The sequence below is a fragment of the Podarcis cretensis genome (genome assembly GCF_951804945.1).
Source record: "Podarcis cretensis genome assembly, chromosome: 18".
Taxonomy (NCBI): Eukaryota; Metazoa; Chordata; class Lepidosauria; order Squamata; family Lacertidae; genus Podarcis; species Podarcis cretensis.
In genome coordinates, this window is record NC_137188.1 from 6,985,777 (window position 1) to 7,010,433 (window position 24,657).

The 24,657-nt window shown below is 48.6% G+C and overlaps 2 protein-coding genes and 1 long non-coding RNA gene across 3 annotated transcripts in view; 1 reads left to right on the forward strand and 2 right to left on the reverse strand.

Moving 5' to 3' along the window:
- The window catches only part of TNFAIP8L1 (TNF alpha induced protein 8 like 1), a 150,628-nt gene that overhangs the window by 374 nt on the left and 125,597 nt on the right, over positions 1 to 24,657 (reverse strand). The window lies entirely within an intron of this gene.
- On the forward strand, positions 1,229 to 24,561 carry CREB3L3 (cAMP responsive element binding protein 3 like 3). The gene is made up of 11 exons (XM_079960767.1): positions 1,229 to 1,426; positions 1,597 to 1,765; positions 4,339 to 4,463; positions 6,392 to 6,695; positions 11,137 to 11,249; positions 12,407 to 12,541; positions 15,252 to 15,358; positions 17,749 to 17,817; positions 18,338 to 18,422; positions 19,059 to 19,155; positions 22,051 to 24,561. The coding sequence occupies exons 3-11, from the start codon at positions 4,341 to 4,343 to the stop codon at positions 22,413 to 22,415; spliced, it is 1,398 nt and encodes a 465-aa protein (XP_079816893.1). The 5' UTR covers positions 1,229 to 1,426; positions 1,597 to 1,765; positions 4,339 to 4,340; the 3' UTR covers positions 22,416 to 24,561.
- The window catches only part of LOC307207309, a 249,617-nt gene continuing 246,752 nt past the window's right edge, over positions 21,793 to 24,657 (reverse strand). Inside the window, exon 3 of the long non-coding RNA XR_013834631.1 lies at positions 21,793 to 21,896. This is a non-coding gene — a long non-coding RNA (uncharacterized lncRNA). The remainder of the gene's footprint in view (positions 21,897 to 24,657) is intronic.

Genomic DNA, 24,657 nt, shown 5'->3' on the forward strand with positions numbered 1-24,657 from the left:
TGCGAATGGACTGAGCTGTCAGGGGTCCTTTACCTTTACCTTTCTACATGGCATCTTTTGAATTTGTCATGGCAAAGCTATGACTGGTATGCTGTCCTGATCCGGGGTCCCTCCGGACTTGCGAGCTGAATCAGCAACATGTTCTAGACACCTTAATGGTTTCTTCCGCTTTCTTAGTGGTTCTGTGATTCCTTCATTAGTTGTTCTGTGACTTATTAGTTTTTCTGCCACTGAGCAACAGCCCTTCCCTTAAAATGTTTCCGCCTGGGAGCTAACCGGGCAACCTTTCGCGAAAGCGACAATTGCTAAAAACGTTATAGTGCAAAAGACGCGGGACAAAAACAAACCAGAACATTTGCGGCATAAAAAGCAATGAGATTTCAGCAAGACATTACAGAATCGGCACTGGAGGGTAATGAAGCAGTGTGACCGCCCCAAAATCTTAGCAGCCTCAAACAGTATTAAAAGAGCGGTCCCAGGATCTCTTGGGTATGTGATGGCTGTGATAGGAATTTTGAGGTCTTAGATATATGGTAATGTTCATAAGCGTACCAACCAAGCACGTACATAGATCAGCACAGGAAGACCGACCTGGAACCATTTTGATTCCTAAACTGACCAAATGTTTTCTCTGCAAGGTCAAAGTGGGAAACCTCCCCATTGACTCTTTCCTCACAAATCCTGTCTTAAGGGCACATTTAAGATATGAATAGGTTGACTTGGTCCAGGAACTAAGTATTTATCATTACAAAAGACTGGCCAGGCTCCCCAGGCAATCCAATCAAGTAACCTGCCAGACAGGAGATAGACAACATTCAAATTTCTGTTTTAGACCACCTTTTCTGTGATGTAGGTATGATGTATCTGGGGGATGGTCTTGATCTACAGGGCGGCAATTTCAAAAGTCTTTATAAGCCCTTGTGCACCATTTTTCTGGGTCCTCTTCCTTTCCTGCGAGTGAGGGGAGCACCCTGTTGCAACAGATCAATAAAGATCAGGCTTACTAGCTGCTTTGCTTCTCAATATTCTCTGGTTGGCCTCTGTTATTCTCTCCTACCAATAGGGAACCTATGTAAGGATTCTATATGGGCTCTTGGATACCCCATAAGGGAAAAGGGCAATATTTGTTTACAACATGGCTGCTACCCACTTTCTTGTCTTCCTTGGTTTTCTTGTTTCTTTCCTTCTGTTTTTTTTCCAACGAAGCGGAAAACCTGGAAAGATAGATTGCGTCTGACCGCCCTGATAGCAATAAAAAGGGCAGACCGGAGGGTTGACCCTGGAAGGCAATTATTGAACATGCTGTTCTTTTTCAGGGAGTGGAAGCTATTCTTGAAATCTAGGTAAAAGTTCGCCGCTCGACACAACCCAAGGGAGGACTTTGCCCCTATGGACTCACTGCCCACCCCAGACTGGGAAGGAGCAGGTGTGGGCGGTGGTGGTCAAAAGCTATTTAGATAACGGTTACTCAATTTGACCCAGCGACACCAATTCCTTCTTTTTGCCCATCAACGACAAGTCTTTGGTCCCATTGGTGTATTGGACGAGGGGAGGGCGTTCTAGACCCCTGACGCTGGCTTTTTTTGTTTTGTTTAGTTGGACTTTAAACTTTGCTACACAGTGGAAGGAGGTTTCGGGGCAGAGGCACCCAAGGGAGACAGGAGGAGAGAAAAACTCAGCCAGAGACGCCGCCATCGAGTTGGAATAAAGGCCGCTTGGCATCAGCCACGTCAAAGGAGGCAGAAGTCGCCGAAACACGGCTGGGGTGAGTTGGTGCAGTTTGGTTTGTGGCAGGATTTGGTGCAAAACCCTCCACCGCGCCCGCCACTGTTTGACCCAACCTGAGCCATCTTTGGAAACCTGAGCAATGCAAACAAGAGGACGAAGGTTAGGATGGAAACGGGAGGGTGGAGGAGAGATTGGACGTTGAGTGGTGTATTGAGTTAAGCCTGTTAGCCGCTGGAGCAAGCAAACAACAAACAGTTTGGGTTGCGTCTGGCTCAGACCCACACCCTGCAGATCCTGCTCAGAGTAGACCCATTGAAACCAACAAACCTAGGGCTTGCTTCCAATTTTAGTTCCACTTGGAACAGAGCTGCGTACTGGAATGACTGGACCTAAGTTAGTCACGCTCGTGAATTTCAGTGGGTCTGCGGCGAGAACAGCTCACGCTGGGCACAGCCCTGATCCCTCATGTTCATTAACTTTGGTGGGTCTACTCTGCGTAAGGTGAGCATATGACACAAGCTTGCTTGGATTAACAGCCCCAGCTACAGTGGGATTTGCGTTTGCTTGCAAGTATCCCTTTCAAAGCGGGGGAACATGTTCAAAATTGCTGGAGAGTTATGATTTTGTGGGTAGGCATGAACTGGAAAATTGTGCATACATGAATTCTGCTCACAGGGCCTGAATTAGCTTGTGCCCGAGCCACAGTAGCAGAATGTGTAATTGGTGTCAAAGCTCAGGTTAAAACCTGGTGGTTTAATACTGATTATTTCACGTATTTTAAATGTTTTACATCTTTTCTTTAGATGGATTTGTTTAAAGCACCTTTGCAAAACCACACACCATAAAACCGAACTAAGCACTAAACATGTTTGGGGTAAAAAAACACCCCAAAATGTATGTACTGCTGGATTGTAATAAAACCTCTGAACTGTTTACCAAAAAATAAGATTTAAATAGGACATTAACATTTTCAGTCTGTTAAAAAACGGTCTTGGAAACATTTGAAAGATAATTAAAATCAATGATGGGCTAAAAAGACTGGTGCTTAATCTCAAATGCTGCATGTTTCGGTAGGTAAAGGTAAAGGGACCCCTGACCATTAGGTCCAGTTGCGGCCGACTCTGGGGTTGCGGCGCTCATCTCGCTTTACTGACCAAGGGAGAGAGCACACAGCTTCCGGGTCCTGTGGCCAGCATGACTAAGCCGCTTCTGGCGAACCACAGCAGCGCACAGAAACACCGTTTATCTTCCCGCTGGAGTGGTACCTATTTATCTACTTGCACTTTGACGTGCTTTCAAACTGCTAGGTTAGCAGGAGCAGGGACAGAGCAACAGGAGCTCACCCCATCGCGGGGATTCGAACTGCCAACCTTCTGATCGGCAACTCCTAGGCTCTATGGTTTAACCCACAGCGCCACCCGCCCTCATCTGGCCAAGAGAGCTGGCATTTGTCCTCAGACATTGGCTCCTGGTACGTTTCCGAGCACAATTCCGAGTGCTGGTGCTGACCTTTAAAGCCCTAAACGGCCTCCCCCCATTTTTTTACCTGGACACTGAGGTCTAGCACCGAGGGCCTTCTGGTGGTTCCCTCACTGCGAGAAGTGAGGTTACAGGGAACCAGGCAGAGGGCCTTCTCGGTAGTGGCGCCCGCCCATCAGAATGTCAAAGAGGAAAACTATCACCAGACTTTTAGAAGACATCTGAAGGCAGCCCTGTTTAGCGAAGCTTTTAATGTTTGATGCATTACTGTATTTTAATATTTTGTTGGAAGCTTCCAGATGGGCGGGGTATAAATAATATGTTGTTGTTGTTATTGTTGTTGTTGTTGTTACACTGGTCTTGAAAGACCTACATCGGCTCCCAGTATATTTCTGAGCAAAATTCAAAGTGTTGGTGCTGACCTTTAAAGCCCTAAACAGACTCTGCCCTGTAGACCTGAAGGAGCGTCTCCACCCCCATCGTCCAGCCCAGACACCGAGGTCCAGCTCCGAGGGCCTTCTGGTGATTCCCTCACTGCGAGAAGCAAAGTTACAGGGAACCAGGCAGAGGGCCTTCTCGGTGGTGGCGCCCTCCCATCAGATGTCAAGGAAATACAACAACTACAGTGGCACCTCAGTTTAAGAACAGCACTGTTTATGAACTATTTGGTTTAAGAACTCTGCAAAACCGGAAATAGTGTCCCGGTTTGTGAACTTTACCTTGGTCTAAGAACAGAAGCAGAATAGTGAAAGGGCACCGGCAGCGGGAGGCCTCATTAGGGAAAACGCACCTCGGTTTAACAATGATTTCGGTTTAAGAACGGACTTCCAGAACGGATTAAGTTTGTAAACTGAGGTACCACAGTACCTGACTTTTAGAAGACATCTGAAGGCAGCCCTGTTTAGGGAAGTGTTTAATGTCTGATGTCTTATTGTATTTTTAATATTTTGTTGGAAGCCTCCCAGAGTGGCTGGGGGAACCCAGCCAGATGGGTGGGGTATAAATAATAAATTATTATTGTTGTTGTTATTGTTATTTCTGCATGGTGATGAATGCTGTGGATGTGGCCCAGAGTCCTGAGCTTCTGGCCATGCTGATTCCTCTCTCTCTCTCTTTCTCTCTCTCTTGCAGACATGACTGCCGCCAGCCTGGACAGCATGGAGCTGCTGGACCTCCTCTTTGACCGGCAGGACGGGGTCCTTCGCAGCGTGGAGATTGGGTCAACGACGACAGCTTGGATGGGCCTGGAAGACAGCGTGAGTTTAAGAGCTTGTAGCGACACAGAAGCAGAGAGGGACTCATGGAACAGTGGGGTTGGAAGGGACGTCCAAGGGTCAGTCCAGTCCATAGCTGTCAACTTACAGATTTGAAAATAAGGGATCAGCAGCCCAAATAAGGGATCAACGATTACTTTGATAAAATACATTTTTGTTGCATGCAAATGGGTTTAGATACCTATTAGGTCCATAAATTACCATATAGCATATATTCAGCACAAAAAAAACAGCAACAATTTGTTGTTGACAAAGCACAGCTGGACATAGAAAGGGCCCCATTACCTTCAGTAGCTTATTTAAGGGACATCATCAATAAGGGGCAGCAGCGGGACATGGTGCTGGGATAAGGGACTGTCCCGCCAAATAAGGGACGCTTGACAGCTATGGTCCAGTCCAGCCCCTGCAGTGCAGGGATCACTCTTGCGGGCGACAACCACACCACAAAAGCCCAGTGTCTGGCCCCTCTCTCTGCCAAGCAGTGGCCAGAGCACATGGGGTTACAGGCACTGAAATATACTCGGAGTCGAGTGTGGATTTCATGCTCTTTTTTCAGCTCATAGTAGTGAGGAGGAATGGAAGTCTGCTTTATATACATTATTTACACAATGGGCCCCACGTGATTGGCTAGTTCCGGGATTCTCCTGTAGGCCAATCAGGTTGTGGATTCACTTCCACCTGGAGTCGGATTGGGTGGCTCCTGCGGACCAATCAGACTGCTGCATTCTGGATCCTATTGTTCTAGGACCAATCAGACTGCTGCAATTTGGATCCTATTCAACTCAGTACATAACAGGCACCAACATAGGGGCTCCCCTTTGGAGACCACAAGGCACTGCGAAGACTCTTGTGGGTTTATTCGCCTATTTACAGCCTCAGTCTGCACGGAGGCGGTCCAGATCTTACACGTGACCCAAAGCATTGCAGGCAGCCCTTCCTCCTTCATCGCCAAGATGGATCTCTCTTCCTTTCCTCCACCTTCTTCCCAGAAGCCCCTTGCCCTCCCCCAGAGCAGTTTTACCCAGGCAACCTCCCAAATCTCCAGTCTCTGGTCACAACTGGTGCAAAAAGTTCCATTGTCTTCTTAACCTCCCACGATGGCTCTCTTAACAGCCCTAGTTTGGCCAGGCCAGCCAGGAATACCATTGCAGCTTATATTCCCCCTTCCTATCACAAATAACCCCAAAATCCTAGCATTTATTGATTTTAGTGTTTAGGGGGACACCCCCCCCCCAGTTCTGTAACACCATGAATTTGAACAGCTGTGGCACCCCACCCAAGGAAAAAGTGGGAACTGTAGTTTTCCATTCAACACCCAGCACCCTTAAACTACAGTTCCCAGGCAAAGCTCTCTCACAAACAGAGAGATCAGGCATCCTTTTTCACCGACTCCTTACCATATTTTGCGCTCTCCTATTTCACCCTCATTAAAAGGTTCTTTAATTCCTCCTCACTTTCTGCCATCTAGGTTGTGTCATCTGCATATCTGAGGTTGTTGATATTTCTTCCGGCGATCTTAATTCCTTTTTGGGATTCATCCAGCCCAGCCTTTTGCATGATGAATTCTGCATATAAGTTAAATAAGCAGCAAGGCAATATACAGCCTTGTCGTACTCCTTTCCCAATTTTGAACCAGTCAGTTGTTCCATATCCAGTTCTAACTGTAGCTTCTTGTCCCACGTAGAGATTTCTTAGGAGACAGATCAGGCGCTCCCATTTCTGCCATAGTTTGCTGTGGTCGACACAGTCAAAGATGGTGGGACAGTGTTCTCAAAGCTACCAGCATGAGTTTGACCAAACTGCAGGAGGCAGTGGAAGACAGGAGGACCTGGCGTGCTCTGGTCCAGGGGGTCACGAAGAGTCGGACACGACTAAGTGACTAAACAAACAACTTGCCTGTCTTTTTACAGCGTTTGCTGAAATCTCAAGAGAACGAGGATTTCATCAATTCTATCTTGGGGGTCCCAGATGCCACCCTCGACTCCCCAAGCTGGTCCCCGGCGGCCAGCGACAGCGGCATCTCCGAGGACCCCAGCTCTGACCAACTGGACAGCCCCCCTCACTACGTGCCGACGGGCAGCCCGGGGGCCTACTCTGACGGAGGTTCGCACAGTGACCTGGCGTACCCTGCCTACCAGGACTCCTGCCAGACCCTCCCGGTTCTGAAAGGGCCGGGTGCTGAGCTTAGAGAAGCGGAGGTGTCTATAGACTTCAGTGAGTGACCCCTTCGACTTTCGCTAGACCAGCTTTTCCCACAGTGCGTGTAAACAGCTTTGCATGGACAGGCGGAGTCCCCACAATTCCAGAGCGGAATAACAACGAGACAACATGCTACGGGATTAAAACTGGCCACAACTTTACAGTGGTGCCTCGCAAGACGAAAAGAATCCGTTCCGCGAGTCTCTTCGTCTTGCGGTTTTTTCGTCTTGCGAAGCAAGACCATTAGCGGCTTAGCGCTATTAGCGGCTTAGGGGTTTAGCGGATCAGCTGATAAGCGGCTTAGCGGCTTAGCGGATCAGCTGATAAGCGGCTTAGCGGATCAGCTGTTAAGCAGCTTAGGGGCTTAGCGGATCAGCTGATAAGTGGCTTAGCGGCTTAGAAAAAGGGGGGGAGGGGGGAAAAAACCGCAGGAACTCGCAAGACATTTTCGTCTTGCAAAGCAAGCCCATAGGAAATTCGTTTTGCGAAGCACCTCCAAAACGGAAAACCCTTTCGTCTAGCGGGTTTTCCGTCTTGCGAGGCATTCGTCTTGCGGGGCACCGCTGTATTAAGTTTCAGATGTAGGGAGACCTTGGCTTAGGCACTGGGCATTTATCCTTCCCAGCCGGGGATCTGGGAGACTTCAGGGTTATCCAGAATGTGTGGGGATTGGGCTGGCTCTGAAGAACATATGTTCAAGCAGAGAGTCTGCCCCTCGTTTTGCTGCCGTTGGAGGGGAGAGCAATGACAACCTCTCGGCGTATGGCCAATGCCTGCCCTCAAGACCCCTTTAATGGAGAACCCTGGTATCACCACCGCACGGGGGGCATGGGTCACTGCTTCAGGCCCCCCCCCCATTTAGGAAGGTAGACTAAACGATTCTGCCCAAGGCCTGAAACCGCCAAAGTTGTGACGTTTTGCTATGGGAAAGGCAAAACCTGCCAATGCAGCAAAATTCCTTTCCGGCCCTGACCCTGATGTAGCAGCGCCTGCATACCTGTGCAGAAGAGGTTAACCTGCAAAAAAAGCCTTAACTGAGGGAGGGGAGGGTGGGAGAAGCTCTGGAGCCAACTGCCACTTTGCAGGCAAGATTCACCTTCTGTTGTGTGGGCAGGATGGTCCCTCTGCTTACCTGGCCAATCCCCTGGCAACGCCTCCCCAGGCGGGATTGGGCAATTAGCTGAGGTAGGCGGAGACCTCCAGGTATCCAGCTTGGGGAGGATGAAGCCAGCCCAAACTACCAGGAGTCGCACTGGGATCTGGGGGGCTGCGCGCGACCACGCAAAAGGCGTGATGTGGGTGGGGAGTGGTAATTGGAAAGTTGGTATTGCTGGATCAGCTGCATCAGTTTCATTGAATTATTTGTTTCATAAAATTTATACATCACGTGATTGTAAAAAAATTGTTGCAGATCTAACTAATCAAATGTCTTCTCCCTCCTCCTCCAGACCTTGTTTATTCAATTTCCTTATGGTCAATCAAAAACCTTGCTTATTTATTTTGTCCTAATTGTTCCTTGCTTAGAGTAGGAGGTGGCGCTGTGGTCTAAACCACTGAGCCTCTTGGGCTTGCCAATCAGAAGGTTGGCGGTTTGAATCCCCACAACAGGGTGAGCTCCCGTTGCTCTGTCCCAGCTCCTGCTAACCTAGCAGTTCGAAAGCACACCAGCGCAAGCAGATAAATAGGTACCGCTGTGACGGGAAGGTAAACAGTGTTACGTGTGCTCTGGTTTCCGTCACGGTGTCCCGTTGCACCAGAAGTCATTTAGTTCTGCTGGCCACATGACCCGGCAAGCTGGCTGTGGACAACTCCGGCTCCCTCAGCCTGAAAGCGAGATGAGCGTTGCAACCCCAGAGTCGCCTTTGACTGGACTCAGCCGTCCAGGAGTCCTTTACCATATATTTTTTTAACTTACCTGCATGAATCACTCCTTTCCACGGCGTAGGCTTCCTCTCCCGAGTTAAGCTCAGAAAGAGAGAAACCTGATCTTGAACATTGGGTGGTACAGTGGTGCCCCGCAAGACGAATGCCTCGCAAGACAAAAAACCCGCTAGAGGAAAGGGTTTTCCATTTTTCGAGGCGCTTCGCAAGACGAATTTCCCTATGGGCTTGCTTCGCAAGACGAAAACGTCTTGCGAGTCTTGAGAATTTTTCCCCTCCCCCCCCTTTTCTAAGCCGCTAATAGCCGCTTAGCCACTAAGCCGCTAATAGCCACTAAGCCGCTAAGCTGCTAATAGCGCTAATCCGCTAAGCCGCTAATAGGGATGCTTCGCAAGACGAAGAAACCGCTAGACGAAGAGACTCGCGGAATGGATTATTTTCGTCTTGCGAGGCACCACTGTATATTTGTCTCTGCACAGCAACGGTTTGCAGGCATCTGTGTTGCTGCCAGAGATCCCCCCCCCCATACGTTATTGGGGTGAGTGGTTGGTGGGAAGCAAGGCTGATGGGCTGAGCCTCCGTACGACCTGCCGGCTTGCACATTCTTCATTTGGGCAAAGCCAGAAAGAAGCCGAGCTGAGGGGTACCCTGCGAACTTGTCTTTTTTTACCTTGTTTTCGTCTTCGTGCAAAATGCACCAGAGCAAACAAATTGGAAAACAGAAGGGAAAGTGGACATCGCTGGGGCTTCCAGGGGGCTTATTTCTCCTGATTTGTTTGCAGGGAGATTAGATGGCCGTTTTTGCGTCAGAGCAGCTGCTGCCCTGGCCCTGTCACTTTCCTTATCTCTAAAAAGCCTGACCTTTCGAGGGAGAAGGTTCCTCCAAGGCTTGCCAGCCAATTTTAATTGCATCACCTGAATCTTGTCAGTATGTGATTGAAGCCCACACCAAATGCGGAGACAGCCAGGGCAGTGCCCTTGGTCTCCAGGACCTGGTGTTAAGCGCCTTGCTTAGGATCAGAGAATTGTAGGGTTGGAAATGATCACTGCAGATGGTGACAGCAGTCACGAAATGAAAAGACGCCTGCTCCTTGGGAGAAAGGCGATGACAAACCTAGACAGCATCTTAAAAAGCAGAGACACCACCTTGCCAACAAAGGTCCGTACAGTTAAAGCCATGGTTTTCCCAGTAGTGATGTATGGAAGTGAGAGCTGGACCATAAAGAAGGCTGATCGCCAAAGAATGGATGCTTTTGAATTATGGTGCTGGAAGGAGACTCTTGAGGGTCCCATGGACTGCAAGAAGATCAAACCTCTCCATTCTGAAGGAAATCAGCCCTGAGCGCTCACTGGAAGGACAGATCCTGAAGCTGAGGCTCCAAGACTTTGGCCACCTCAGGAGAAGAGAAGACTCCCTGGAAAAGACCCTGATGTTGGGAAAGATGGAGGGCACAAGGAGAAGGGGACACCAGAGGACGAGATGGTGGGACAGTGTTCTTGAAGCTACCAGCATAAGTTTGACCAAGCTGCGGGAGGCAGTGGAAGACAGGAGTGCCTGGCGTGCTCTGGTCCAGGGGGTCACAAAGAGGCGGACACGACTAAACGACTAAACAACAACAACAAGGGTTGGAAGGGTTCCCTGAGGGTCATCTAGTCCAACCCCCTACAAGGCAGGGATCACAGCTTAAGAATCCCTGACAGATGGCCACCCAACCTCTGTTTAAAAACCTCCCGTCAACCACTTTCCGAAGCAGCCCAGGCCACGGTCAAACAGCTCTTACCGTCAGAAAGTTCTTCCTAATGTTTAGTCCGAATCTGCTTCCTAGTATTTGAACCCATTGTTTCAAGTCCCATCCCTCTGGAGCAGCGGAAAGCGTAAGAGTTATGTATGCTGAACAGGCATGGCTCACCTGTGGCCTCTCCTCCCAAAACCGGTCATTTTAAAATAATCTTAATGCACTTTAAAAAAAAAAAAAACTGTTTTTCCTATTGATCTCCTACTGAACTGCTTGACCCCTGATTATTATTATTTTTTACCATTTTCATTTTTTCTAAAAACATTTTAACCCCCCTCCAATTACAGTGGTACCTCGGGTTAAGTACTTACCGTAATTCGTTCTGGAGGTCCGTTCTTACATTGAAACTGTTCTTAACCTGAAGCACCACTTTAGCTAATGGGGTCTCCTGCTGCCGCTGCACCGCCGGAGCATGATTTCTGTTCTCATCCTGAAGCAAAGTTCTTAACACGAGGTACTATTTCTGGGTTAGCGGAGTCTGTAACCTGAAGCGTATGTAACCCAAGGTACCACTGTACTCTCATAGGCCACCCACTGTGATACCATGATGCCAAAAACATTTTTTGGGGGGTGGGGCCTCTTCAAGCCCTTCCCCAGAGTTGTTGTATATACGATTATTTGGTTGGGGGGGGCGGGAATAAAATTAATTAATTAATTTTTTTAAAAATTCCAAAGATCCCACATTGTGATACTCTAATGCCAAAAGCTTCTTATATGCCTCCGCCCCCCATTTTTTTAAAAATGCAGCAGCTCTGAGCATTTTGTTTCTTCTTTTGCAGATATGTGGGAGGCAGGATTTTACCCGGAGGAGAGGCAGGAACAAGCCGCCTCCCGACTGAATTCGTGCACCCTGACCATAAAGGACCTTCTGCTGTCAAACAGCTGTGAGATGGTGAGACTCTCAATGGTGTTGACCTTTAAAGCCCTAAACGGCCTCAAACGCCCAGTATACCTGAAGGAGCGTCTCCACCCCCATCGTTTAGCCCGGATCCAGCGCCGAGGGCCTTCTGGCGGTTCCCTCATTGTGAGAAGTGAGATTACAGGGAACCAGGCAGAGGGCCTTCTCGGTGGTGGCACCCGCCCTGTGGAACTCTCTCAGCAGATGTCAAGGCAATAAACAACTATTTTACTTTTAAAAGACAACCGAAGGTGGCCCTGTTTAGGGAAGTTTTTAATGTCTGATGTTGTATTGTTTTAAATATTCGGTTGGAAGCCGCCCTGAGGGGCCGGGGAAACCCAGCCAGATGGGCGGGGTATAAATAATAAATTATTATTATATTATCATTACAATCAGGCTAAAGCTGTCAGAAGGCTTCCGAGAAATCCTGGTTTGCTTTTACAGTACAGTCATACCTCGAGTTGAATGTGCTTCGGGTTGAGCGCGTTCGAGTTGCGCTCCGCGGCAACCCTGAAGTAACGGAGCGCATTACTTCCAGGATTCGCCACTCGCGCATGCAAAGACGGTCAGAATGACGTCACGCGCACGTGCGGAAGCGGCGAAACGCAACCCATGCACGCACCGACGCATCTTGCGTTCCTGAAATATACTCAGAGTCGAGAGTGGATTTCATGCTCTTTATTCAGCTCATAGTGGTGAGGAGGGAATGAAAGTCCCCTCAAAGTATCTGCTTTATATACATTATTTACACAATGGGCTGCACGTGATTGGCTAATTCCGGAATTCTCCTGTAGGCCAATCAGGTTGTGGATTCACTTCCATCTGGAGCTGGATTGGGTGGTTCCTGCCAACCAATCATACTGCTGCATTGTTCTAGGACCAATCAGACTGCTGCATTCTGAATCCTATTGTTCTAGGACCAATCAGACTGCTGCATTTTGGATCCTATTGTTCTAGGACCAATCAGACTGCTGCAGTTTGGATCCTATTCAACTCAGTACATAACAGTTCCGTTCGGGATGCGAACGGGGCTCCAGAACGGATCCCGTTCGCATCCCGAGGTGCCACTGTACATGTACTGTCTTCTGTTGAAGAACCTAGTAAGCGGCCATCTTCAGCTTTGGTTAATGTGCCCCTTTGTCATGTTGCAGCACCAGCAAGGCATGAACCCATCGCTGTTGAGACAAACCCCCGGGACCTGCCAGGAACTGGTCCTGACCGAGGATGAGAAGAAGCTATTGGCCAAGGAAGGAGTGACTCTACCCACCCAGCTGCCTCTCACCAAGGTGAGGCAAACTTCAGGCCCAATGCTACACCAGGCCAAAGGCTGGACCATCTGGTCCATCATCCTCTTCTTGCATTGGCCAACCAGTTGCCTCAATGAGAATGCCCCAATTTCTGGAAACTGCAGGAGTAGAGAGGGCTCTTGTGCATGCAGGATTCGCACAGGCGTCTGGGCAGCCACTGTGAGGACAGGATTGTGGCTTAGATGGGCCATTGGCCCAGGGGCGTAGTGAGGGAGGGGTGTCACGGTCCAGTTCACGGGCGATCGAAGTCCCGGCAGGGGATGTCAGGACCGGGGGCAAGATGGCGGGGAGGGAGCAGGAACGGGGGTCCAGAAGCCAAGAGTCAGGAGGCAAGCGTCCGAGGGTCAGAAAGCAAGGAATCACGAAGTCAGGGGTCTGAGGATCAAGAAGCAAGGAGTCACGAAGTCAGGGGTCCGAGGATCAAGAAGCAAGGAGTCACGAAGTCAGGGGTCCAAGGGTCAAGAAGCAAGGAGTCACTAAGTCAGGGATCCGAGGGTCAGGAAGCAAGGAGTCACGAAGTCAGGGGTCCGAGGGTCAGGAAGCAAGGAGTCACGAAGTCAGGGGTCCGAGGATCAAGAAGCAAGGAGTCACGAAGTCAGGGGTCCGAGGGTCAGGAAGCAAGGAGTCACGAAGTCAGGGATCCGAGGGTCAGGAAGCAAGGAGTCATGAAGTCAGGGATCCGAGGGGCAAGAAGCAAGGAGTCATGAAGTCAGGGGTCCGAGGGTCAGGAAGCAAGGAGTCACGAAGTCAGGGGTCCGAGGGTCAGGAATAAAGGAGTCACAAAGTCAGGGGTCCGAGGAGCAAGGAGTCAAGGAGCCAAACGCAGCAAGGCAGGGAACGTGTTACCGAAGGAAAATGCTGACCTTATATCCCTTGCCAGCTCTTGCCACCAGGTGCTGTGAGTTACCAATCGGCCTTACCTGTGCGGCCGCGCCTTGCATCTTCAGAACAAACTTAGGAAGGCCCCAATCCTGCAAAGTCCTTTTGGTCACAGGGCCTGGCTCCTGCAAGCACACCTGACAAGGGGGGCTACCAAGGCCATGGGCACACAAAAAAATATGGGGGCACCTCTGCAGCTGCCATCCCAACCAGAGGCACTCCTCGTCCCACCTGCCTGCCTCACCTGATGTCAGGGACGTGGCTGAATCGAACGCCTGGGAAGAGTCCGACTCTGGAGACGAAGAAATGCCTGTACAAAAGGAGACTCTGGAGATGAGGAATTGCAGCCAGAGCAGGAGTGGGCTAGTTCGGCCCCTATTCACCAAGAGTTCCCAGACTCGGAAAGCTCACAGGCAGAGAGAGGGGAGGAGATAGATGACACTGAGGGGGTTGCTATGCAACCAGGAGGCAGGCAGTGTTTAGAGCAGGGGTTGTTAACCTGGTCCCTACCGCCCACTAGTGGGCGTTTCAGGATTCTAGGTGGGCGGTGTGGGGTTCTACGGCACAAGCTGAATCCATCAAGCACTGGTGGGCGGTAAGGAAATTTTACCATCAAGAAAGATGCATTAGTGGGCGGTAGGTATAAAAAATTGACTAGCCCTGGTTTATAGGGATCTTCGTTTGATAGCAAGGGGTGAGGGTTGTTCACCCACCTTCTCGAACCAGAAGAGCTGAAAGGGTTAAAATGCAACAGAAGTGTAAGAGAGGAAGGACTGGACTTCGGTGCCCTTCGTGCTGTGACGGGGCGGAAACTCAGAGTGACCAACTCATAGCTAAGGGCGGCAGGCCCAGAGCCGCTCTCTGGATGGAAATCAGGGGTCAGCAAACTTTTTCAGCAGGGGGCCGGTCCACTGTCCCTCAGACCTTGTGGGGGCCGGACTATATTTTGAAAAAAAAAAAAAAGAACGAATTCCTATGCCCCACAAATAACTCAGAGATGCATTGTAAATAAAAGGGCACATTCTACTCATGTAAAAACACGCTGATTGCTGGACCGTCCGGGGGCCGGATTGAGAAGGCGATTGGGCCGGATTCGGCCCCCGGGCCTTAGTTTGCCTACCCATGATGTAAATTGTAAATAGGTAAAGGTAAAGGGACCCCTGACCATTAGGTCCAGTCGTGGCCGACTCTGGGGTTGCAGCGCTCATCTCGCTTTACTAGCCAAGGGAGCCGGCGTACAGCTTCCGGGTCATGTGGCCAGCATGACTAAGCCGCTTCTGGCAAACCAGAGCAGCGCACGGAAACGCCGTTTACCTTCCTGCCGGAGTGGTACCTATTTATCTACTTGCACTTTGAAGTGCTTTCGAACTGCTAGGTTGGCAGGAGCAGGGACCGAGCAACGGGAGCTCACCCTGTCGCGGGGATTCGAACCACCCACCTTCTGATCGGCAAGTCCTAGCGAACCACCCACCTTCTGATCGGCAACCCGCGTCCCCGCAAGTTGTAAATAAATGTACACAAAACTGCTTGCTTGCCTGCCTGAGATCATTACACCTGAGTATCACGCCAAGCTGGAACTGGGAGATGAAGGGCCTTTGCATCCCTCTGCCACCGTTTGTGAATTTCCAAGAGTTAATTCACAAACCCAAATAGAAATGCAGTACAGAAAAGCGGGGGAAATGAGAAATTGAAATGGACATATTTTCCCATGCCTACTTTAAGCCGGCTGCAGAAAAAATAAAATAAAAATCTAGTTAGTAGCCCCATGACTAGAATCCAGCTGTTAAGCTGTTTCCTTTGCACCTTGCAGTATGAGGAGAGAGTCCTCAAGAAGATTCGCCGAAAGATCCGGAACAAGCAGTCGGCGCAGGAAAGTCGGAAGAAGAAGAAAGAGTATATTGACGGACTAGAGAGCCGGTAAGTCAACTCTCTGTGCCCTCTTCCTGCAGAATTTCTTCGTAGTCCGATAAGGAAGGGGGAAAGTAGATGTGAAAGCTGAGATTTTTGAGTTTAGTGTTCAGTTCAGTTTGATATACAGTGGTGCCCCGCAAGACGAACGCCTCGCAAGACGGAAAACTCGCTAGACGAAAGGGTTTTCCGTTTTGGAGGTGCTTCGCAAAACGAATTTCCCTATGGGCTTGCTTCGCAAGACGAAAATGTCTTGCGAGTTCCTGCGGTCCCCCCCTTCCCCCCTTTTTCTAAGCCGCAAAGCCGCTTATCTGCTTATCCGCTAAACCGATAAGCCGCTAAAAGCCGCTAATAGCGCTAATCCGCTAATCCGTCAATGGGTTTGCTTCGCAAGACGAAAAAACCGCTAGACGAAGAGAATCGCGAAACGGATTCTTTTTGTCTTGCGAGGCACCACTGTATTTATTTATACTTTTCAAATTTATACATTTCGTTAGTTTTACAATCAATCTGACACCCTAAAATTTGACTTCCTTCCCCCTCTTTCTGTGGTTTCTTAAATTTCTTTCTTTTCACCCCTTAAAACAGTGGACACTCAGGTTGCAAACGTGATCCGTGCCGGAAGCACGTTCACAACCCGCAGTGCCTGCAACCCGCAGTGCCGCGTCTGTGCATGTGCGGGTTGCGATCTGGCGCTTCTGCGCATGCGCAAAATGCGATCTAGCTCTTCTGTGCATGCGCAAGCTCTGCAAAGTTGTCGCTTGCATTGGAAAGGGAATCTGCCGCTGGCACCAATGGAAACTGTACGCTCCGTTCTCTCTGCTCCTCGTGCATAGATCTTGCCGCCTCGTTTTCTCAGCCTTCTTTTTCTTTACATTTCTAACATACGTTTGACCCGGTTTTGTACATTTTTGCTATTTGTACTGGTGCGATATACCACCTGTACATCATTTCCATCTAGTTTTCTTTCAAAAGAGAACAATCTGTAAATTTCAGATCTACTTTCCACAATTTTCCCCAGTCCTCAAATTGTATATTATGTCCTATATCTTGTGCCCATTTGATCATGACCGATTTGACCGCCTCGTCTTTTGTTTCCCGTTCTAGCAGAATACTATATGCCTTTTTCAGCAGCTTCACCACTTCTTCTATAACTTCCTTTTGAAATCTGGAAGTTATATAACTTGAACCCTTTCTTGTTATCGTCCTTATGCATCTCATGCAATTGTCTGTAGTGTAACCAACTCTGAAAATGATCTTTAATTTCCTCACAATCTTTTCATTTCCCTCCTTGATCCCTCAGCAGGTCTCTATATGTAGGTCGCTTTCCCTTTCTGCCAAGCGGTTTGAGTAACGAAGCTTCAATTGGTGATAACCACCAGGGTGTTTTAAGTTCCAAGGAACTTTTAAGGGGTGGCCGAGCTTCTTGCTATCCTTTCCTACTGTGATAGAAATTTTATGGTCTTAGATATATGGTAATGTTCATAACCGCACATACATAGATCAGCACAGGAAGACCAACCTGGAACCATTTTGATTCCTAAACTGAGCAAATGTTTTCTCTGCAAGGTCAAACTGAAAAAGCCTCCCCATTGTCTTTTCCTTCACAAATCCTGTCTTAAGGTTTGTCTGTGCCTGAATAGGGTGTGAGCCTGTGACCTGGCCCAGGAAATAAGTATTTATCATTACAAAAGACTGGCCAGGCTCCCCAGGAAATCCAATCAAGTAACCTGCCAGACAGGAGATAAACAGCGACAGGAGAAAAACAACATGCAAATGTTCTGTTTTACACCCCTTCTGTGATGTATGTGTGATGTTTCTGGGGGTGGTCTTGATCTACAGGATGGGAATTTCAAAAGTCTTTATAAGCCCTTGCACAGCATTTTTGTGGGTCCCTCCTCCTCTCCTGCATGTGAGGGGAGCACCCTGTTGCAACAGATCAATAAAGATCAAGCTTACTACAGTGGTGCCCCGCAAGACGAATGCCTCGCAAGACGAAAAACGCGCAAGACGAAAGAGTTTTCTGTTTTTTGAGTCGTTCCACAAGACGAATTTCCCAATGGGCTTGCTTCGCAAGATGAAACGTCTTGCGAGTTCTTGCGAGTTTGTTTCCTTTTTCTTAAAGCCGCTAAGCCGTTAATAGCCGCTAAGTCGCTAATAGCCGTGCTTTGCAAGACGAAAAAACTGCAAGACGAAGAGACTCGCGGAACGGATTAATTTTGTCTTGCGAGGCACCACTGCAGTTGCTTTGCTTCTCAATATTCTCTGGTTGGCCTCTGTTATTCTCTCCTACCAATAGGGAACCTATGTAAGGATTCTATATGGGCTCTTGGATACCCCATAAGGGAAAAGGGCAGATTTTTGTTCACAACACTACTCACCCGCTTTGCGTCTTCCAGGATGTCCGCCTGCACGGCTCAGAACGAGGAGCTGCAAAGGAAGGTCGTTCACTTGGAGAAGCAGAACTTGTAAGTCGTTTTCCTGCTTCCATGGTGGTGTTTTAGTTTTGCTTTTTAACCAGGAAGCAATTACTCGCAGGGGGGGGGTGGATGAAGAGCGACCACGAGACATCTGTACCTGCGCAGATGTAGGACGTGTGGAGGACTGAATTTAAGAATAGAAACGTGAGGACGCCAAAATGGACAGAAACACACCCATCCCTGGTTATCCACTTGAAATATACTTGGGAGTCGAGTGTGGATTTCATGCTCTTTACTCAGCTCATAGTAGTGAGGAATGGACGTTCACCCGAAATGTCTGCTTTATATACATTTTTTACACAATGGGCCCCACGTGATTGGCTAGTTCCAGGATTCTCCTGTAGGCCAATCAGGTTGCAGATTCACTTCCACCTGGAGTCGGATTGGGTGGCTCCTGCGGGCCAATCAGACTGCTGCCTTCTGGATCCTATTGTTCTAGGACCAATCAGACTGCTGCACTTTGGATCCTATTCAACTCAGTACATAACACCACCTAATTTCTTCCCAGGTCCCTCCTGCAGCAACTGAAGAAACTCCAGGGACTCGTGATGCAGTCAAGCGGCAAGGCAGCCCAAACAGGGACTTGCGTTGCGGTACGTGGTAGTGTGTGTGGGGTGTCATGTGGGTGTGGAAGAAGCTGGTCTATTCTCCCTCCCCGCTGCCTCTTTTCAAGACAGGTTTTGGGATGAGTCTAGGCTTGAATGAGCCTGAGCAGTCCGGGCCAATGATGGAGAGAGACCCCGTGGCCCTTCAGAGGTTGCTGGGCTCCATGTCCTACTCAAGAGTGGCCCTGTGGAAGTTAACAGGCACAACTAAGACTAAGACTAAACCACTGGGCCTCTTGGGCTTGCCGATCAGAAGGTCGGCGGTTCGAATCCCCACGTCGGGGTGAGCTCCCGTTGCTCGGTCCCAGCTCCTGCCAACCTAGCAGTTCGAAAGCACGCCAGTGCAAGTAGATAAATAGGTACTGCTCTGGTGGGAAGGTAAATGGTGTTTATGTGCGTTCTGGTTTCCATCACGGTGTCCCATTGCGCCAGAAGCAGTTTAGTACTGCTGGCCACATGACCCGGAAAGCTGTCTGCAGACAAACGCCGTCTCCCTCGGCCTGAAAGTGAGATGAGCTCTGCAACCCCAGAGTCGTGTGCGACTGGACTTAACCGTCCAGGGGTCCTTTACCTTTTAAGACAGACACCTGACTCTACTTTCTGCCCCCCACCCACCCCTTTCAGGTCCTGCTGCTTTCCTTTGCCCTGATCGTCTTCCCCTCCATCAGACCTTTCACTCGCAACAAAGCCGAGTTGGAAGGAGACTTCATACCTGTGAGAGGTGAGCGATGGGTTGGGTGAAAATGAGTGGCTGACAAGCACACACATACACACAGTAAATTGCCAGAGGCACTGAATATTTGATGCACGGAACATCTTGTTTTGTCTTCAGTAGCTAGGTATTGGGGAGGGAATGATTCAGTACATATTTAATGGCAAACATGCTGCATCAATAGGAGTATAGCATCTAGATCAAGGGAAGGAATAGTGCCACTGTATTCTGCTCTGGTCAGACCTCACCTGGAGTACCGTGTCCAGTTCTGGGCACCACAGTTCAAGAAGGACACTGACAAACTGGAACGTGTCCAGAGGAGGGCAACCCAAATGGTCAAAGGCCTGGAAACGATGCCTTATGAGGAACGGCTAAGGGAGCTGGGCATGTTTAGCCTGGAGAAGAGGAGGTTAAGGGGTGATATGATAGCCATGTTCAAATATATAAAAGGATGTCACATAGAGGAGGGAGAAAGGTTGTTTTCTGCTGCTCCAGAGAAGCGGACACGGAGCAATGGCTCCAAACTACAAGAAAGAAGATTCCACCTAAACATTAGGAAGAACTTCCTGACAGTAAGAGCTGTTTGACAGTGGAATTTGCTGCCAAGGAGTGTGGTGGAGTCTCCTTCTTTGGAGGTCTTTAAGCAGAGGCTTGACAACCATATGTCAGGAGTGCTCTGATGGTGTTTCCTGCTTGGCAGGGGGTTGGACTCAATGGCCCTTGTGGTCTCTTCCAACTCTAGGATTCTATGATTCTATGCCTAATTTGGGGCTTGCAAACATACCTAATTTGGAGGTTTTTCAGCAGAGGATGGGTGGGAAACTCAGCCAGATGGGCAAGGTGGTATTATTATTATTATTATTATTATTATTATTATTATTTCAAGTTCCAAGATGGTCAAGGGCCTGGAGACCAAGCCTTATGCCAACTATTTCTTTTTTTAAAAAAAATCATTTTTATTGATTTTCCAATAAAAAACATCCAATTAATATATCCAATCATAATACTCCAATTAAAACACAAAAAATAAAAAAGACCAAATTATAATCATTAATTTTTCGGAGCTCCCCACGGTCTGGATCTCTGAAGCTTCTCTCCGCATCTCAGTCCTTCCTCTCCCCATTGTTCCCATATTTTCCACATCTCAATTTCGACGCTTTGTAATTCTCCGCCCCCGAGTCCACGATTCTCAATCATGTCAAACATCGTGTACTTTCATCCGTCGAATACAGCTTTGTTAGTATATATTTTTCCAACTGCCTTTTTATCAGCGCAGCTTCCTCCGAACTCCATTCCAATCCGGGATGTATGCCAATTATTTCTTTATACATTTTCCAAATGATTACAGATTAGTTCAATGTACCGTATATTTCGCTCTATAAGACGCACCTTTTCCCTCCTAAAAAGTAAGGGGAAAGGTGTGTGTGCGTCTTATGGAGCAAATGCAGGCTGCGCAGCTATCCCAGAAGCCAGAACAGCCAGAGGGGTCGTTGCTTTCACTGCGCAGCGATCCCTCTTGCTGCTCTGGCTTCTGAGATTCAGAATACCTTTTTTCTTGTTTTCCTCCTCCAAAAACTAGGTGCGTCTTGTGGTCTGGTGCGTCTTATTGAGCGAAAAATACGGTATTTGGAATGCAGGGGAAATATTGCTGCGCAGTGCTCCCTCTCGCTGTTCTAGCTTCTGGCTTAGCCATGCGAAGCCTCTTCGGGGCAGCGGGAGCGCTCCTGCCTCTTCGCTCAAGAGGCTTTGCACTGCTTGTTTTCCTCCTCTAAAAACTAGGTGTGTCTTATGGTTGGGTGCGTCTTATAGAGCGAAAAATACGGTAATACAGGGATTGGAAACCAAGCCTTATGAGGCATGGTTGAGGGAGTCTGGTATGTTTAGCCTGGGAAACAGAAAACTGAGAGGCGACAGGATAGCCACCTTCCTGATGGGAAGAGCTGTTTGGCAGGGCGATGGTCTTCTTCAGAAGGTGGTGGACTCTCCTCCTTTGGAGGTTTTAAAGCAGAGGTTGGGTGGCCATCAGTCACGGATGCTTTCGTTGAGATTCCTACATTGCAGTGGCTTGGAGTTGTAAGAGTGCAAATATCCAGAGTGTGGGGATCAGATGGGATTACTATGAGGAATTATAAAATATGCATCAAGCCATTGCGTCCGCTATGAAAACATGGCATTGACTGGGTTTGAATCACTGACAATAATTTCTGATCAAATCCCACAAGCCTCTGCATTTCTGGCCATTTTCTCTCCTGTTCATTTTCTACGCCTGACAGGCACGTGTTAGCATTCTAAACACCGGCCAGTTGCTTCATCAGGCATCCTGAGCCATAAAATATAGTAGGTAGCTTCTTTGATGTAGTTGGTTAATCTTTAGATAGATCTTAAGGGCCAGGAAGGGACGTGGATGGTGCTGTGGGTTAAAAAACAGAGCCTAAGACTTGCCGATCAGAAGGTCGGCGGTTCGAATCCCCGTGACGTCTTGAGCTCCCGTCGCTCGGTCCCTCCTCCTGCCAACCTAGCAGTTCGAAAGCACGTCAAAGTGCAAGTAGATAAATAGGTACCGCTCCGGTGGGAAGGTAAATGCCGTTTCCATGCGCTGCTCTGGTTCGCCAGAAGTGGCTTAGTGATGCTGGCCACATGATCCGGAAGCTGTACGCCGGCTCCCTTGGCCAGTAAAGCGAGATGAGCGCCGCAACCCCAGAGTCGGCCACGACTGGACCTAATGGTCAGGGGTCCCTTTACCTTTAATCCTTCCTTTGCTTTGGAATGCCACAGGAGTAGATCATACGATTCTATGCTTCTTTGTAAGGCAGACCCCTCAATCTCTGAGCCCCGCTGAATATTCGAGCCCATGTGGCCCTCATGGCGCTCATGCCTTGCCTTTCCCCCCCCCCCTCTTTCCAGTTTTTTCCAGGTCCCTCAACAACGATGCTTCTTCCAGGGTCGCCTACCCCATGGCAAAGGAAGCCGACCAGAGCTCCAAGGAGCCCGAGAAACCCCTCTGGACCCAACACACCCACAAAGGCCACACGGAGCAGGATGGAACCCTCAAAAACCTGGTCGTAAGGCACCACGTCTTGTCAAGGCACCACGACGCTGGAGAAGCCGTGGTGAGCAACAGCACCGAGCCTTTGCACGAGATCACCTACTCGCACTTAGAGGGACTTGAAGGCCCCAGGGAACACGTTGGGCACAGCTTGGCAGCCATGGCCTGGGCAGACTCTGGCCAGCCCAGCAAGGGGGTCCTGGAACAGGCCGACGAGTTGTGACCCTCTCTCCCCGCTGCTTTCCCCTGTACAGCGTTTGGGGACTTAATAGGGGGTGGTGATGGGGGACAGGGCTAGATGTGTGTAGACCAAACTGCTTCTTTCCCACAGAGCGGGGGGGGGGGGGGGGGGAGGCATGGAGGTGCTGTTTGCAAGAGAGCAAGCAAAAAGTGTAAAGAGGGTGGCCTGCTTTCTTCTTGCCCTCTCTGTGATAAACTTCAGAAAAGCCCAACTCCCTCCCCCCAGTACCTGCAGTCATGCAGTCTTAGTCAAAGGTTTGTTCAGTCCATCCTTCCTCTGCCTGCTGGACATCTCTCATCAATTCCTCCTCTGCTTTAATAATAATAATAATAATAATAATAATAATAATAATAAATGTTTTTATTTATACCCCGCCCTTCCCGGTTCAGAAAACCGGGCTCAGGCTGGCTAACAACAAATTTAAAACACTTCACTGATGCAACGAAAAACAGCATAAAATACAGTATAAAACGTAAATAACAATAAATTCAGAATTCAAAAATCAATTTAGGGGGAAAATCCACCCAATAAACATTAGATGATCACCAGGGCTAGCTGGCTAAATTAGTCGTATTTGGGCCAGCGAGGAGACCAGGGGAGAATGAGCTGTGGGATCCCAGAGCGGGTAATCTTCATAAAAAGGGGAGGGGGAGGGAAGGGGAATAAAAGATCAGGCTAAGTTCAAATTGAATGGGCGGAGTAGCTCTGTCTTACAGGCTCGACGGAAGGAAGCTGAATCCCACAGGGCCCTGGTCTCATGGGACAGGGCATTTCATTAGGTCGGAGCTACCACTGAAAAGACCCTGGCCCTGGTGGAGGATAATCTGACTTCCTTAGGGCCCAGGACCTCTAAACTATGGTTGTTCGTGGACCTTAAGGTCATCCGCGGGCCATACCAGGAGAGGCGGTTCCGTAAGTACAAGGGCCCTAAGCCATAAAGGGCTTTAAAGGTCAAAACCAGCACCTGTATTGGGTACAGCATCTGACCCTGTATTCCACAGGCAGCCAGTGCAACTGGTAAAGCACTGGGTGAATATGCTCCCATGGCAGGGACCCTGTAAGGAGCCTCGCTGCTGCATTCTGCACCCACTGACGTTTCTGGGACAGCTTCAAGGGCAGCCCCGTGTAGAGTGAATTACAGTAGTCAAGCCTGGAGGTGGCCATCACATGGAATCACTGTGGCCAGGTCGGGGCGGGAAAGGTAAGGGACCAACTGCTTAATGTGGCGAAGGTGGAAAAAATTAGAGGTTTTGTCCGACATTGCCCACATGTTTTCGAGTATTTTTCTTTGCAGTCATGAGGGCTAGAAACTCCCAAATGAAAGCTCGGTTGGGCAGGGAAAGGCAGTGATTTTTGTCCTGTCCTGGGTTCGTCTCAAACAGTGCCGTTCCTGTTCTGCTACAGTTCAGCTTCTGGAAAAAACACACCTTCTTTCGCTGTTTGCTGTAGCCTGGAAGTAATGTAATGAATTGTGTAATTAATCTCAGTGGAAGGGAAGCATCAGAAGATAATTATTTATGTAATGTTTGTGGACTAAAAAATAAATAAATAATTGTAAATACCACTTGTATGGGAAAAAAATTATAATGAATTGGAAAAAAATGTTTAAAAGTACATTTCCCAAAAAAACCATAGAGTCCTTTTTGTTGGGGATAATTCAGATGGAAATTCCCAGGTGTCAAAAAAGGTTATTTTTGTATGCCACTACTGCGGCCCGTGTTTTGTTAGCCCAAAAATGGAAAACGAGCGAGGTCCCAATTAAAGAAGAATGGCAACTTAAGCTGACGGTATATGTGCAGCTTGCGGACTTAACATATAGAATAAGAGAACAAGAAGAACATACATTTAGAGAAGATTGGAAAAAGTTTGTTGAATATATGGGGGGGAATTGTGTACGCTTGAAAACACTGGCAGCATTAAGATAAATTCAACAGTGTAAATAAGTTTTAATGGATATAATAATGGAATACTGAATGGTATGGTTTCTGTAAAAATGCAGGGATTTATGATATGTAAAATGAACCATGGAAAGAGAAGAAGGGAAGTCATTGACATTTTAAGGTTGTTTAATGAATATTTTAAATTGTAAAGTAGAAAACTTAATAAAAATTATTTAAAAAGAGCAAAATACCACTTGTATTAGCTTGTGTGATTTCCGTTCCTGATCTCCGAAGTACGTGCAAATTGCGGAAATGTCCGTTTCCGCTTCTGGCAGAATTCTGTG